Below are 16844 nucleotides of genomic sequence, written 5' to 3' on the forward strand. Positions count from 1 at the left end.
GGAGGGCTGGGCTGGGCTTCAAGCTTTCACTTCATTTTGTGGCATTAGGTTTTTTCCTTCTCTTCTTCCTACTCAAATAATTTAAATAATGCAGGAAACTTTTACACACTCAGCATCTTCACAAATAATAGTCAGGTGTAGCTGTCACTGTAGTTAAGCAGATGTCCATCCATTCTACAAAAAGGTCTGCATCATGCTTCCCTATGTATTTCCTTTTATATTATGAACAGTGTCTCAAAAAAGCATTTTTTAAAATTCAGACACATTACAATTTTTTAAAATTCTAAAGCTACTTTTGGTGCTTTACTCAAGTAACTACCATTTCCTTTTCATAAGTTATGGACCCTTGATTTACCTAATTGCAACAGACTATTTAGCTTTACCTGCATCAGGTTAATTACACTGGGGGTGGTGTGTGTGCAAGGCTGAAGAAAAAGGAAAACAGCACAATATGACATTCTTAACCTCTTTAGCCTGTCACACAAATATGAACTACAAACATAATATTCGAGAGGGCATGACTTCTGAGACATCCCAGGTGAAGGACTAGCCAGCTTTCATTTACAGGTTCCTAGCTTTGAAGAGGGTAACAAACCCCTATTTGATAATACGCACCATGAAATTATGTTTCAAGAAGCTGTTTTCACAGCGAAAGCTTATACACAAAAAAACTATTTACTTTTTTTCTTAGAATAAAATTTTGCAGAATGGCACAGAGAATTTTCATTGTTGAAGCTATTACAGTGACAAAAGGTTTCAAAGACCAGTCATTATTTATTTTATATTTGCTTAGTCTGTTGAAAGGTTCAGATAAAACTTCATTTACACAGCAGGAGTATCCTTCGAGCACGTGTAATTTACTGTTACAAACAGCAATGCATTTTATACACCAGAACATCTACACATATGGAGAAACAAAACCAGCTACATTGACTGTAACAATAAGATTGCTTCAGCAACCTAAATGACAGAGTTAATGGTCACCTATGTTAAATGGTTGCTATTTCCCTATTATAGTGGGTGATATATCTTCATTGTTTCAGTAATGTAGCCAACATTTGAGAGCTAAGTAGTAGCCACTCTTCACCTTCAGTAAGCTTTACAGGTATTTTATATGCAAAGAAATAGACTCCTTAAAATATGCCATTTACTACATCCCACTGAATTACAGTGTATAAACAATAATGGTTATTTGCTAAAACATTACAGCACATATTTGTAGCAAAGGAGGTAAAGCCATGAAACCCAAGGACAATGTATAAGCTTCTAGTTTTATACCCAGATTGTGAACCTGAATGGCATTGTCAATATTAAGGGTGGGACTTCCATAGGAATAATATAGGGATTTACAATCAAAAATCTATGCGGCAGTTTAAGTTTTTATTCAGAAAAAAACATTAATCTTGCAGTAACACAAATTAAATCCTCAGCTTTAGGCAGTCTCATGTAATGCTAAATTACAGCTGTTCCTCTGGCCAAGAGGAGCAGCCTTTTGCAGATGGAAAGCCTCCTCCTCTGTGAATTGCCTTCCAGCTTCCTTCCACTCCCTCCCAGCCTTCCCAAAACCAGGATTGCCTGTGCTGGATCATCTACCTACCCTTTAAAGTTAAATACAAAACAATGCACCACAGATACTTGCCCAGTGAGGGAAGCATGGCCAAAAGATCACACCACAAAAGGGACACAAAAGTTGGTGTGCCATCACTTTCCACCTGTGCTACACACAGGGGCAGGAAGGGAGTTTAACCAAAACATGCTCTTGACAAGTAATTAAAAAGAAACATACTATTTATAAGATATATAATATTGTGTATACAGGGAGTCTAGAAAGGAGACCACACCTCCTTAGAGCAATGTTAAAGACCGAAACCCACTAATAACATTAACTGCTGGAAAGAACACAAATACCATGGTCAGGGTGGTGTTTAACTCCGGTGACAGCAGCAGATGCCTTGGGCACCTTATGCAGGCAGCACTGCTGAAATAGATCATGTTGTGCAAAGCTTTTGAAATGTAGCATATGCAAAGATAGCCAATTTTTTTTTCTAAACAATTCAAAAGGGTATTTCTTACCAAAAGGTTTTTGCTACCTAGAACTTCAACAAATCAGTAAGGACTATTTTGAGGTGCAAATTGGCTTTTGACCATGCCTTTCAACATCGTGATGCAGCCAATGTATAGCTCAATAAGGAAAGTTGCTTGTGACAGGTTTGACTTTCCTACTCCAGCCCAGAGAAGTTGACAGTGCAAAGGTCCCTCTTAAAATGGAAGGTGTTTCAGTTTATTTATGACGTGAAGCATGAACTAAGAATCAGAGACAGCTCACAAAATTTTGCACTTCCCAGGATTCCTGAGCAATTTAGGTAAACAGACCCAGTTATGCAGTCTGTAAAATGAGGCCAGTAGAAAAACCCTTTTTTAGACCTTGTGTTAAAGTATGTTCACGTGTCTGTGGGATCTTAGGTGTGAACAGTGTGCCAGCTGCTCCCTGCTAGCTCGCCATGGGCTGATGTGGGATTTTGCCCTCCCCTTTCACCAGCAAACATCCGGAGGGGCAGTTCCCATGGAGAAGCTGATACAGCAGTTCCCTGCACTGGTGGGTTAGCATGCCATGTCCCTGAAGGACCTCAAAGAGAAGAGGTCTGAAACAGCAAAATATTACCTCAAACAGTACCCCCTTACTTTCAGTATTTAAACTTAACTCGGTGCTCTGATAGGGAAATGAAAGCACAATCCTGTCATATGGCAGGTTTGTGGTATTCAGATTTTTGTATCTGCTAGTTAAAAGACCTTTGTTATGCCAGTCAGACATATTGCCATGCACTGCTGGCACAGAAGTGCTTTTGACATAAGAAGTTTGGTTCTGCTTGTGATTTTACTCAGCTCCTTGGAAACGGTGGTCAGACTAGCACAAGCAGCGCTGACTAATCAACCTGAACTGTAGCCACTGGGCAAGTATTAAACACTGCAGAATTATTCAGCCACCAAGTTCTGTAGCTTGGTAGCCATGAGAGAGAGAGCTGCTGGGAACTTGATCCAGATAGCAGCCTTCAGATCCTAACATAATAAACAACTTCTACCATGACAACTGGCACAAAAATCTGTTAACAGTGTGCATCTCCTCTGAGATGTGTTTGTATCTTGAGACTTTAACTGCTTTAAGGGATCTTAATTTATTCCACGAAGGAAGCTCTAACTCTTGTAGTCACTAACAAGCGTAGTGCAACATGCACATAAATGAACAGTAACATGAAGAAACTTTAAAATAATGTAATTCTGATGTGGCACATGCATCATCTTACAGAGATAGACCTTGCTCTCCGTGTGCATATATATATGCAAAGTGCTGCAAATTTAAATCAGCTTTTTTCAACCCTATTCAAAATCCGCAACGCAGGCTAAACAAAGACCATTGCCTGCACTGTGTAAACTACAAATAGGACAATTTCTTTTTCTAACAGCTTTATACTAGGCTTTTGAGCAGGAATCTCAACAGGCAGTCACCCCTGGGCCTAATCAGATGCTGTATCTCACTGAAGAAGTCTCCAGTAACCCCTCCACTCACTCCCTTTTGCCACATCATGTGCTTTCAACTTTTCCCAAAGTATTACAATCAGCATCAGAGATGGGTTGAGAGGTTATTCTCATCTCTATCCATTTTCGACCCTTAATTTTAACCGACAGGGTTGTTAACATTTTAGGAACTCAGAATAATTAGGTACAGACAAAGAAACAGGAAAGACTATAGCCTTCTGCTAAAGGAATACAGCAAGGAATGCTGCTGCTAATTTTTATTAGGTGTGTTTTTAAACTCTGGTAGTTGACAGCTAGAACGTTGTCACAGGCAAAAAGGCGCACCCACATTTTATTTTACGTTGCAGGCAGTTACAGGAGTACTTCACACCTGCCAGTTTGCATCTGCCTAGGTACTCAGTGTTTTCTTCCAAATTAGCCCCACACAGTACTCCCCTCACCAGTTTACACAGCCTGTGGCAAAACTCAGCCACATCAGCTATTTTTGTACAGGATAAGCCATAGGTGATGTGGAGTGGGAAAGCCAGAGTATAATGTGTTTCACTGTACTGCAGAATGCTTACAGTGCTTTGACAGCTGCTCACAGAGGCACAGCTATGAGCCTCAATTTTGCCTCTACCTATCCCATCAGCATTTACTGTTATTATGAGGAAACATGGTAGTGATTACTCCATTATGCTGTACACAGCCATAACCCTAGGACAATTCCAGAGCTTCCACCATGATGTAAGCCGTGACTTCCTAGGCAACTGAGTTTTGCAACTTTGCAATGCAATACCATTGCTGGGTCTCCCAGTTCAGCTCCTTTTTAGAAGGCTCTAATTTTGTAGTAATTTTTTTTTTTTGGTCATGTCCTTAGGTCGGAGCAAATAGGTTTTCTTACTCTTCATCTGACCTCTGAAAAAGCACAAGCATAAAATTAATGAGTGTGCTATGAGTTACCCCCCACCCCTAGTTTTTCTCAAATTTCTCCAGAAGTGTTGATTCTTCTTAATTTCCCTAATGAAATATGACCTATATAGCATCAGTTATTAAAAAAAAAAAAGCTAATGTCCAAAAAAGCCCCCTAAGAATGAATTTGAGATAATATCCTCAAATATCTTCTGCTTACCCACTTTTTACAAAAACTTTGTTTGAAATGTAAGCATGTTCTACACAAATACAAAAGCCCTGCTGAGATATACAGCAGAGGACTCACTATGATTGGACATCTGCATTCCTCTCTGTTAAATTAAAGATGAATAAATACACTTCTAAAACCACAAATAGCTTAAAAGAATGTCAGAACTTTTAAGAAGGTACCAGGTTTTCTTTAGACAGTTGAAAAGGCGCCAGTCATGTTTTGTTTAGTTATATTATCCTTTATTATTTTACAGTGTATTTCAAAAACTTTTACAGATGCCTTAAACTGTTCTACAAGAGCTGCAATACTGTCATAAAAGCACACCTACAGACTGAATGCACAAACAAACTGTAATACCTACTGGTATTGAACCATTAATATCCAAAAGGTGTAGTCTTTTAGCAAATAGATGTGCAGTAATGCAAATGCAAACAGATGTTAATGCAGAAAAACAAAACTCTGCATTCATGGCTATAGAACAGAGGACTTTTCAAACACATTTGGTACTGTAACACTCTAGACAGCAATATGCGTAGTATTACATACTTAAAGCAATACATGCCCTGAAAAGCCTGTATTTTCAATCTGTGCGTGTAAACCTGAATCAAAAATAAACTAGATATATTAAAAAACATGAGATATCTAGCCTGCCAACAGGATTCTGTTTCTTTTTTTTTTCCTAGAATGACAATTAACCTGGGTGGGTGAACTCTGACCTGCATTATTATTTTACATTATCGTATCCTCAGCATTTCTGTAGCATTATGACAGCCTGTGGGGTTTTTTATTTATTCCTTGTGCATAGGCACAGGAGAATAACTTTGATGCATTAATTTTCTTTTCTGAGTCTCCAAGTGGTAAATATGATTCATATTATAGCAAATACATTACCACAAAAAAGCACTGTATAACGACGTTTATAACATGTTTCAAAGTTCTCAGCTGTATTTCTCTGGTGCAACAAAACAGGGGCACTGCAGTTTTCAAGCACTGTGTATTGAATCCTCTCACACACAGTGAGGTCAGATATATGTTATTCTCTATCTACAGAAGTTTTGCTCTTATTATCACTTCTGCTCACAGGAATTACTAAGACATCTTTAAACTTACACTGTCTGTAAGTTACAGGGCAAAGCCAATTGTCTGCATATGTTTTTAAGCCAAGCTGATGTACTTTCATGGGAGTCTCATGAAAGACATTAGGAGGAAACAGTAATTGCATACAAGAATTGTTAGGGGAAAACAAAGAGTTAAAGTCAAAATTTGTAAGTGTGGCACTGTGGCAAAAGAGGCATTCTGTCCTGCTTTATACTTCAAGTTTAAAGTTTTAGTTACCATTAAATACTTCCTAACAGTAAACACCATTTCTTAATCAAATATAGTCTACATTCCTCTATTTTCTGCGGGCAGAGCTGCAATGGGTCATCACTACATTAGACCACAGCTTCTTCTGCTAGTCTTCCCAGCTAGCCTGAACAGCAGTCAGTGGTATTTATTAGTTATACATTTGTGTGTGTGTGTGTGTATATATATATATATACACACACTGATATATATATATATATGTCAGTCACACCCATCATTACAAATATGTTCTAGTTTATTTACTGTACAATGTATGTATACATATTTGTGTTTATTCAGTCCCTTTTTTCTTATCTTAAGCACTCCAATAGTTAAGGGCAGGCTGGGAAAAAAATCAATATACATAAAAAGGTTACACATTTCAAGTCTGTAGTGATTCTAGTTTAACAGCAAAAGGGGATCCTCGTGTTCATGCTGTGAACACAGCTGGTAAAAACAAAGGCAAAAAAAGAGGCAGACTGTATTTTTCTCTGGAGTCAAAATCTAGAATTTGAACAAAATAATGTTAGTCCAAAGGGATGTAGAAATGAAAAGGGCATTCCATTTAATGTACAACTGGAGCTATTAAGAATTTTCTTTCACAGAGGCCCTGAGACTTGAGTTGAATGGATTCTCCCTAGCATGTGTTTCACGTGAAGTCAAACTTAACTTAAAGCTCTATATGTATAGCATACACATTTGGTATATAACAGTGGACCCATTTTTAAAAAGTGAAGCAATAAAATCTACATGAAAAACTAATGAAAGAACAATTTGATTGGAGGCCTCTGTCCTTTGACCCCTGCCCTATCAGGCCAAATGTCCAATAAAATGTAAAATGCAGCATACATTTGCTTAATCTAAAATTTTCGTGATGATTTATTGCAAATTGCACCTGGCAGTTCACCACACCAATGGAAAACTGGCCCCCTTGTTGGTTCATTCACACAGTCTTTTAACACCAAATACAAGTCACCAGTAGAAAGATCTTGATAGAAAGTTTGCTGCTGTGCTGAGCCAGCTTGCTGCACCTTCTGGGTGTGACCCAACACGAGACACTGCTTTGTCCTGTTCCTTAGTAGGGCTCTCATCTTCTGGCAAATACTCAGGTAGATCTGTGTTCTGCTCTACTTCCACTGGAGTATCTTGGAATGGAACTAGCATCTGGTAAAACACAACAGATTAAAATTATGTCAAATCTTGTAACTTAAAAGAATGAATCAAAGTTATAATAGATACATGTTCAGGGTGACAGGCATGCACATTGTGAGACTCCTCCCCATTGCCCTATAGAGCAAGAACATAAATGGACCCTACTATGCTTAGAAGATACACAAGAAAAGCTTTGGCTTAACAGGGAAGAGAAAGTATCAAATAAATACAGACTACCTTTTAGTGTAGCTGTGAAACAAAAGCACATCAGCAACTCCAACCAAGAAAACCCACCACGTTCATTATGACCCTTTTCATATCACTACGGAGCTAATCAACTACAGCACTTTTGTCCTTCTTCTGAACAATAATTTCTGCATAACTGTTCTGTGGATTCATATCCTGACATAGGATACCCTTGATTCCCCCTGTACTGGATGTGTAGCACTCATGCTTAAAAAATTTTGCCTACCATCAGATGTTATGGGCAGAGAGGTGCTGATACTAAAGATACAGCTGAGCTGTAACAATTGGTATTTAGGAACATACAGATCTTACCTCCTCACCACTTTCACTTTTCACAACTTGCTGTGCCTTCATAACTTTGGTTGATGCTATTGCCGTTGCCAGTGCCTGCAAGTACACAAAAAAAAAGCAAGAGCTCAGTGCAACAGAATGCAATAACGTGAGGATCTGGAGGGTTACCAAGCACTTACCTCTGCTTTTAAATCTGAGCGAATTCGGACCACGCACCTTTGAACAGCCATTTGAAAGGTAAAACTAATAACACCTTTAATTTTCAACAAGGCTTCTTCACAAAGATTCCTTCGAGACTGAAAAACAAACAGAAGTCCCACAACTAAAAAACATATCATGTGAAAATGCTCACAATTAATTATTAAGGTGTTCCTGGATGTCTCCAAGCACATGGTTACAAAAGTGTGGTTGAGTAACAGAAAAACTAAGACTTACATTTTAGAGCACAAATATTAGACTCTCTTGCCACAAAAAAAAAAAAAATTGCTTACACTTAAGAAGTCAAAGAAGGATGGAATCAACTGTAAATAATTAGAGAAAAGTGCTGAAAAGCAAAGAATGTTTTTCTCCGTGCGATCAGCTAAACAGTTCCCTCTGGTTAAGTTCTGATTGACTGAAGTGCTCATTGATGAGTAGGTAGTGTTTAAGTTGCTATTTATCAGACACCTTGGCTCCATACTGACTGAATGCATCAAAGCAGCTGTTGTATCTTTCAGCTGCTTCATCTGTGGCAGCTCACAGACATCATGGCACAGCATACACTTAATTCTTATTTTAAAAGGAAAATATTTGGTTGATAACCCACAGAACGTTATGTATAAAGCAAGTGACATCACCTACTGTGCTGAAAAAATTACATTGACCCGTAGTAGTTGCATCTGCTACATTACCTTAGAATGTTCTATTTTTTCCTTTTAATATTTGCACAAGATGATTGTAACAAAAAGAATTAAAGTATACTTCTGCTAGCTCAGAAGGGGATAAAAAGAGATGGACTGTATCAGAAATAAACTGACAGCCTTCACATAGGTTTAAAACAATGATATACTTAACTTTTTTTCCTGTAAAGTTTTAAGTAATTAGTTATTTCAAAGCATATTTACATTAGTTACCAAATAATCACTAGTGAGTATTCACTGTATGCACAACAAGCAAAATAAATTTGTTTAATCTGTGGAAGAACCAACTGAAGCAGTTAGGGGGGTTTTTTTAGCAGTTTAGCATATATATTGAAACAATTCATTTGTGTAAGTTTATGTATTGAAATTGTTAACATTTTTGCATTTTACAAAAAATAGCTTTGTCAGATAGGCTACCTTTACTATACAAAGTATATATAATTGATGCAAAGATGATAGGCTGCCTTACACAAGTGGAAGTTGAAACCTAATTCTGGACACATGAAGCAACACATTCATAGCTTCTTAGCCTAAAGAAATAAATTTATACATGGGTGTATAGTAAGTCTGTGACAGAATTCAGCTTTTTACTCTTAAGATCCCAGGTGAATCACAGACACCTCAGTTTAATTCGAAATGAGGCTTTCAGTGATCAGATAACTGGTATATCATTTCTTAGAAGATGAAGCTTATTAAGGTCCACATAAACTCCTTAAAAAGCTGGCAGCTCAGCAGCCACCAGCTTTGCTGCACAGACATACTTTGCAAAAGACATTTGACTGGCAGGTAGCCACAAACCCCAGCAATACACAACTAAACGTCTTTCTGCATGGTACTCCTGAAGCATGGGCATAGGCAAGATTTAGGTTATTTCCTTGCACACCAGACCCTGATTACCATGCCCCTCAAAAATACTACTAAAATGTACAGACTAGAAAACTGACTGAGAGGCATGCCACAAACTCCTGCATTATTGCCTTGTTTTTTACCTTTATCACCAAATTTGGTAATTAGATCTTAAAATTAAAACACCCAACACCACATTAAACAACAACCAACCTTTCCCCTCTCTTCCTAAAACAATCAGTATCTACTATTTGAGGTTTTGAAATCCACAAGCATTTGTAGGATCTGCAACCATTCCTAACAGCTTCCATTTACAAATGTAAATCACTGAGAACACCATGTCTAAAGATCTGTGCTTACATTCCACACCTTTTCAAACTCATATATGCAATCTAATATTCTCTGCTACTTAAGTCAGGAATAAACTATTAAATGAAACTAAATGGCTTTTGTTGCTCACAAGCTTTATCACCCTCCCAGTCCCAATTTATCACAACATTTAAAACAGCATTACAGGCATGTTTAACTTCTGGTGAGCACCTCCAGTATCACTAACATTTCTTTAATCATCTTATGAAATACAGAGCTACGTACATCAGCTATCTCAGTCTCTGCACAGCCAGATTTTCCTTTAACAATGAGCTAGGAAAACATGCTGCTGTTATCTACCTGCAGTTTTGCTCTCTAGAGATGAATATCTAAATACTCTATGCTTTTTCACAATACCTTTACCTCAGCATTGCAGAGAGAAAACTCCACAAATATTGCTAAGTTCCATTTGTTGAAGAAAACAAAGGCACACTTTTAAGATAGAATTGGACTACAGGCGAAATATCTAAACTCACGAAGTAGAAGTGGATGAAATTTCTTGCTTGGAGATACCTGTGAACAAACACACCAACTACAAGCTTAAAACCAACAACCTATTGGACTGAATTTTAAAAATTTCACAGAGTAGAAAAGCCAATGGTGTTGACAAAGCACTGCCTTTCTAGATAGAGCAAGTGCTGGAAGGACAAAACTGTAAAAAATGTTTGTATAAAGTGAGCTAGAGCAGCATGTTATTTCTAAAGGAATTAACTATGGTCTTATGAAAACACAACAGTGGGTATGCTGTTGGTAAACTGGGCCCATGGACATGCTTACTTGGCAGAATGTAAAGCAACAAAGCAAAGGATCAGGTTTGATCATTTAAAATGGGTACAAAACTGAAAGATACAGAGTCCGGAGGGCACTTGTGGATAACATGCTTAAACAGCCTACATGCTGTTTGGCAGCCGTAAAAAGGCAAACATGGCCCTGGGGTGTTATCTACAGGAGTATGGTAGATAAATCTGTAGAAGTATTCTGACATTACATAAAGACTCAGTGAGACCTCATTAATTCAAATGCCATTCTGGTCACTACAGTAGAAAAGATCCCACAGACAATGAAAAGATGCAGGAAAACCAACTCAAAGAACATACAGCATTTCTAAATTAAGAATAATAAAAAAAATCCCTAGTGTCTTAAATCTCTCATAACTAAAAGGAAACTTTTTTTAGATAAACACACTTATACGATCACAAGATATCCTTAAGTGAAAAATGCTGAAGGCACATTGTTCATTCTATTCTTTCTTGAAAAAGGAAAAAAAATTAGGAGAGGTAGAAACAGAATAGTGTTTTTAGAGTAATCAAAAAACCATCAAGAAAACTGCCTTAAAACATCATCTTTAGGTATTCTAAGTAAGCTCAATTTATGCAAGATTTTATACATATTTCATGATTCAAAATACAATTCACAGAAATGGCTGACAATTGATGATGCCACACACGTAGCTTGACTGGGTTTCTGTGGTCAAAATACACCTCAGTACAGCATGCTTTATTTACACAAACTCTGACGGTTTCCTTACCGAATCATCAAGGCCATCTATATGCAAAACCACCGTCTTGGCACGCTTATTTGTGCTGCCGAGGAAAAACTGTGCTTTCCGCCGACGATAATTCATCTCATTCACACTGTCCATGTCTGACATGTTGGAAGACTGAAGGACATCATAGACTTCAGAAGCCAGAAGTTTAGTCTCTCCTGGTGTAGTGGTCCTTAAAGAACAAAAGAGACTAAGACTTCCAAGTATTTGTTTTCACATTACTACTCCAAAGAGCTATTGATTACATCCTTGCAACTGGAATACTCCATGCGGTACAGTAAAAACATGGCAAAAATGTTAAGTGGGGAGAGAAGAAATTGGGTAAAACTATTTTCTTTTCCCGACTCCAATTTTTATGTCAATTTGTTGATTCCATGATCATTACAGACAAGTCTGTTCTCAAACAACATGAACAGTTTATACCAGTTTGACAAGAACAAACCAAACATGGTAGTAGAGGGTCAGTGCTCCAGGGTTACTTTGTGTTGAGCTTTTTTTTTTTATAATGAAACTTCTCCAATTGCCTTGTGACATGTTTTGTTTCCCACTTTCCTTGCTACACAATAAAAATAATTTCTCTGTAGAACTGGCATCTTTCCAAATGTTTTCTTCTCCAAAGTTACTGAGCATCAGCAGCACAGCAGAAACGCAAATTTTCTTAAAGAATCCAAAGGTTATTCCTGATTAAACTAGAATTTATGGCATGAATTATATGATAGCATTTTTTTAGATAGAAAAAAAAGTAGATAATAGACTCAACATACATTAAATTCTTATGATTAATTAAAACTAATTTTAATAAGGTACTAACATAAATCTGTTGTCCAAATTCAGCCCTGTTCTAATTTTGCCAGTGATTTAAAGCTTTGTGTAGAAACAAAATTATTACTGCATCAACTTGCAATTAATCTTAAAATGATGAATGACAGCTTTGATGCTTTGTTTAGCAACACTAAGTAAGTAACAAGTACCTTTAGATTTATTTTTTTTCCATTTGACTTCCTTAATTACCAGACATTAAACACATTTTCCATCCTACCATATGGACAAGAGAGAACACTAAAGCAAGCATGTTAGGAGTCCTCAGCTTGTGGTGGTCTCAGCTAGCCTTTTTTTTTTTTCTTCTCCGCACCTTGTTTTGAACAGCACCCATTTGGAAAGGAAGATGTCAGTTCGTGTGATAATTCAGTAGGTTAACAACATTCAAAGGAAAAAAAAAAAAAGAGAAAAAGAAAAAAAAAAGAAAAAAGTGGTAATAAGCAAATAATCAAGACCTAAAAAGGGAAAAGCATTCCAACATATGTTCAGTTTTAAATACATGCTTATGTTCTGCTTTCCTATACTGAAAAATCACTTATGTTAATTCACAGAAACAAGTGCTGGGAAATCACAAAGATTTCAACATCATCCTTCCATAATTTATTAGATAAAGTAATAGAACTGATGATAAAGCCATGCAAGTGGATGTCTTGAGGTAGTAATAAATCAGCTTTTGTTAAAGTGACATCTTATCAAGAGACTATTAGTTTTGCCAGTTTCTTTCAACAACAACAATCCTGTCCATATAAAGTGATTTACAATAGAGAAGTTTTATTTTTTGGTAAGTTTAAATACAACTCACTAAGCAAACTATTGAAAATGTCACTATTCCACCTACAGCACCCACTATGCTGTTGGTTAACGGGTTTTGCTTGAAAACAACTGTACTATTGCATCACAGATTAAAAAAAAGTCAGAAAGACAAATGAGAAATAAAGCATCCTTAATGTTTGCCATAATAGATATGTATATATATATATATATGCATATATATACACACACCTACACAAAAGAAAGAGAATTTAAAGCTGTCACTATGTCAGCAAATATAAAATATTCAAGTGCCTAAAAGCAAAAAATCAACAGTGATTCTAAAATATGTTTTATTCTCCCAACATTACAGTTGGCACAGTTCTTGCAAAACTAATGACCTGCTATTAACTGTACTACTGAAACAACCTGTTGACTTCAAAACACAAAAGTAAATTGGGTCTTATTTGACACAGTTATTCCAAGATCTTCCTAAAACAAGTCTATACTGGTAAATTTTACGTGCATACACACATATGCACACACACACTCAAACAAGATACTCAGATAATTTCCTGTATTTTTCCAAACAGAGGATTACTACTATATACCATTCAGTTACCCCTATTACCTTTAAAAGAAACCCCAAATGCAAGACTTTAATCTTTATATAAAGAGAATCTGTAATAAGCAACTGACTGTAATAAAAAGGAGCCAGAAACTCAGACACTACACTACAGGGGCAAGGACAATGGCTGCCACATAGAAATATCAGATTGCAAAACAATCCCAAGTAAAGGTATAAATCAGTTTTATTCTGCAGAAACAAAATACTATACTGTCAGCAACTCAGTTAAACAAAGATGCTCAAAATTCCTGACAAAACCTTCTACAATTTTAAGTGTACTGGTAAAATGAGTGAATACAAGTTCTTGGCAACCTGTTATTCTTTCATTAAAGCAATTTCTGCAACAGTTGTAAAAATAATAGAAACCTTTGTAACTTAATATCAGACTAGATGAAAGGAAATTTTTTATGATAAGGGGGGTGAAACACTGGCACAGATCACCCATAGAAACAGTAGATGCCCTATCTCTGGAACCACTCAATGTCAAATTGGACAATTCAGTCACAGATATCCCTGCTCATTGCAGGGGGTTTGGACTAGAGGACATTTGAAGGTCCCTCCCAACCCAAACTATTCTATGATTTTATGATCTTTAAGGAAAAAAAGTACCTATCTGGAAACAAGTATAATACACCCTCTTTATTGCAAAACCAAGGTAATGTTCAATGCTGAGTCTGTTTCTTTATATCCTATATTGCTATTAAAAACAAATAAAATGAAACTGCACATAAAATTAAACCACAGAACAGTGTAAGTTTTTTTTAAAAAACTACTTTAACTCACAGGCTGTGGTTTCGTTGCCTAAAATGAAAAAACTTTAGGAGAAGAGTTCTGAGGGCACTGACACCAGCCCTCCCAGCACCTGTGTGTCAGCAGTTTCAGACAACACTGCCCACAGCTGTCTGACCCAGTCTCCTGCCACCACCAGAGCCAGCACAAGGGAACTCTTGCTCTCTCTCCCACTCCAGTAGAGCACTTTAGTCACCACTGAAGGTGCAGGTACATTCTATAAAGTCACTGTGCAGCTAGAGCTTGTTTGAGAACAATCAATCACTGGAACAATCTCACCAAGGCACATGGTACAGCCCCCATTGCTGAAGGTTTTCAAGATACAGTTGGACAGGGCACAAGATAGTCTCATCTAGGCCCCCCTTCCCAGGAAAGGTTGAACCAGATGATCTTTTGAGGTCCCTTCCAACCTGGGCTGTTCTGTGATTCTATGACTAGCGTTCTGCTATCCTGCTACAGAAATGGTAGCATCTACTTAGAGCAGAGCAACAGTTGGCAGGAGTTGGTTACCATCTCTTTCAGAGGCAGTAACATCTTACATTACTTCAGCAAGATTCAGAAGATGCCTGTCAGAAACCCAACCTTTTAGTTTTCACTGTCTTCCTGAATTCCTGTCATCCTAGATTGCTGCCTGTCCTTCCATCATATTCACCCAAGGCTGGCTGTATGAGCAATATGAACACAGAATCCAAGTGACATGTGCTGTATCTGTCAGAAGAGGATACAAGAAACAGTTCTCATTTTCTACACAATTAAAAATAACTTTTTAAACATGGTCCAAGTGCTGCAGAGGTTTTATTAGCATAGCAAGACATTTTAAGTTTTAGCTAACCTTAAAGGACGTGAGAACTAATGGCTATGACTCCAAAGGTGTGTGTGATGTGGGCAGAGTACGGATGCTTGGAAAGAATGTGTAAGCAGTGTACTGCATCACGGCTGTACAACTAGCATGTGACTTAAGTACACACACAGCAACATAAATGATAATAGAAGGGCATGACAACCTTCCTAGCATAGCTTCATCTGATGCAAAGGTAACAAAGACTTGGTTTCTTTCTTTAGAAGAAGCACAAAGACTGAGAAAGACTAGTATAGTGGGTTTTCCCCTTTTAGAGAAGGGTAAGACATAAATAAGTTTATAAATATATACATGGAAGGGTGAGCATGTAGAAGATAATCTCACCCTTTTTTAAGATAAAGTATTTTCTGCATCTTTTTTAAAATAAAGATGTGTACATACGTGTACATTACATACAAACTCCTACATCAGAGGAAACATGCAACTGTAACCCTGCTCAAAGTAGAGCAGACCCTGTGCACTAACACAGGAACTATTACATGCCTTTCCTTAGTGGCACCCATTGTGCTCTAAAGACACATTAGCCAAACATGTAACAAACACTACAACAGCATTTCATTCCCATGTTTCTACTCAGTTTAACACCTTGACACAAGAGTTTTCCAAATAAAAGAGGGGATTTTCTTTACCCAAGCCTCAATTACATCCCAGACTCTATCAAAAGGAGATTTATGTCATTTAATTCCAAAACTTTCACTTCTGTAGTAATTCTGCTTTTGGATGTACTTGCTCAGTTTGTCCACTACCCACGGTAAGATGACAAAGTTAATTGTTCATTCATTAAATGTCAAAGCTCTGATAATCTCTGAACCCCTGGGAAGGTGATGGAACAAATCTGAAGGTGCACAGGAAGGGCAAGCATGGATTCAAAAAGAGAAAGTTGCGCCTGAGCACCCCAGGAGCCTTCTACAATGAAATGACTGTCTTCACCCGGATGGGAGAGCAAATGGGTACTGTCTGTTGACAGTATACAATCCCCACAGAGAAGCTGATAAAGGATGGACTGGCTGACCAGACTGTGATGTGGACTGAAAACTGGCTAGATGGCCAGGCCCAGAAGGTGGTGACTGAGGCCATGAAATCTAGCTGGAGGTCAGTATCTAGCAGTGTACATCAGGGGTCAACACCAGATCCCATTCTGTTCAGTATCCTCATTAAAGATCTGGGGCACAATGGACCCTTACTTAACAAGTCTGCAGATGACACAAAACAGGAAGGAGTGACAGATACATCAGACAGCTGTGCCAGAGAGACCTCAACAGGCTGGAGAAATGGGCTGACAGGCATCTCATTAAGTTTAACAAGGGCAAGTGCAAAGTCTCACACCCGGAGAGGAACAGCCCCAGGCACCAAGCAGATCAGGTGCAATCCCAGAACAACCAGCTGGAAAGCAGCTTTGCAAAGAACCTGCTGGTCACGAAGATCAGCATCAGCCATCAATGTGCCCTTGCAGCAAAGAAGGCCACTGGTTATTCTGGGCTGCATTAGCAGGAGTGCTGCCAGCAGGTAGAGGGAGGTGGTCCTGCCCCTTTCACCAGCGCTGGTGAGGCCTCGCCTGGAGTGCTGTGTCCAGGTCTGAGCTCCTCCATACATAAGACTCTGCATCCTGCAGAGTCCAGCAAAGGGTCAGGAATATGATTACAGGGCTA

General features: G+C 37.9%; 1 protein-coding gene across 2 annotated transcripts in view; it reads right to left on the minus strand.

Moving 5' to 3' along the window:
- Positions 1 to 4869: 4869 nt before the first annotated feature.
- ARMC1 (armadillo repeat containing 1) overlaps positions 4870 to 16844 on the minus strand; it is a 34302-nt gene continuing 22327 nt past the window's right edge. For both annotated transcript variants that reach the window (XM_048286580.1, XM_048286581.1), the window contains exons 4-7: positions 11333 to 11522; positions 7870 to 7986; positions 7712 to 7786; positions 4870 to 7165 (exon numbers count right to left, since the gene is read on the minus strand). In XM_048286580.1, coding sequence (XP_048142537.1) covers positions 6974 to 7165; positions 7712 to 7786; positions 7870 to 7986; positions 11333 to 11522 — 574 coding nt within the window. In that variant the 3' untranslated portion in view covers positions 4870 to 6973. The remainder of the gene's footprint in view (positions 7166 to 7711; positions 7787 to 7869; positions 7987 to 11332; positions 11523 to 16844) is intronic.

The sequence above is a fragment of the Corvus hawaiiensis genome, chromosome 26 (assembly GCF_020740725.1).
Source record: "Corvus hawaiiensis isolate bCorHaw1 chromosome 26, bCorHaw1.pri.cur, whole genome shotgun sequence".
Lineage (NCBI taxonomy): Eukaryota > Metazoa > Chordata > Aves > Passeriformes > Corvidae > Corvus > Corvus hawaiiensis.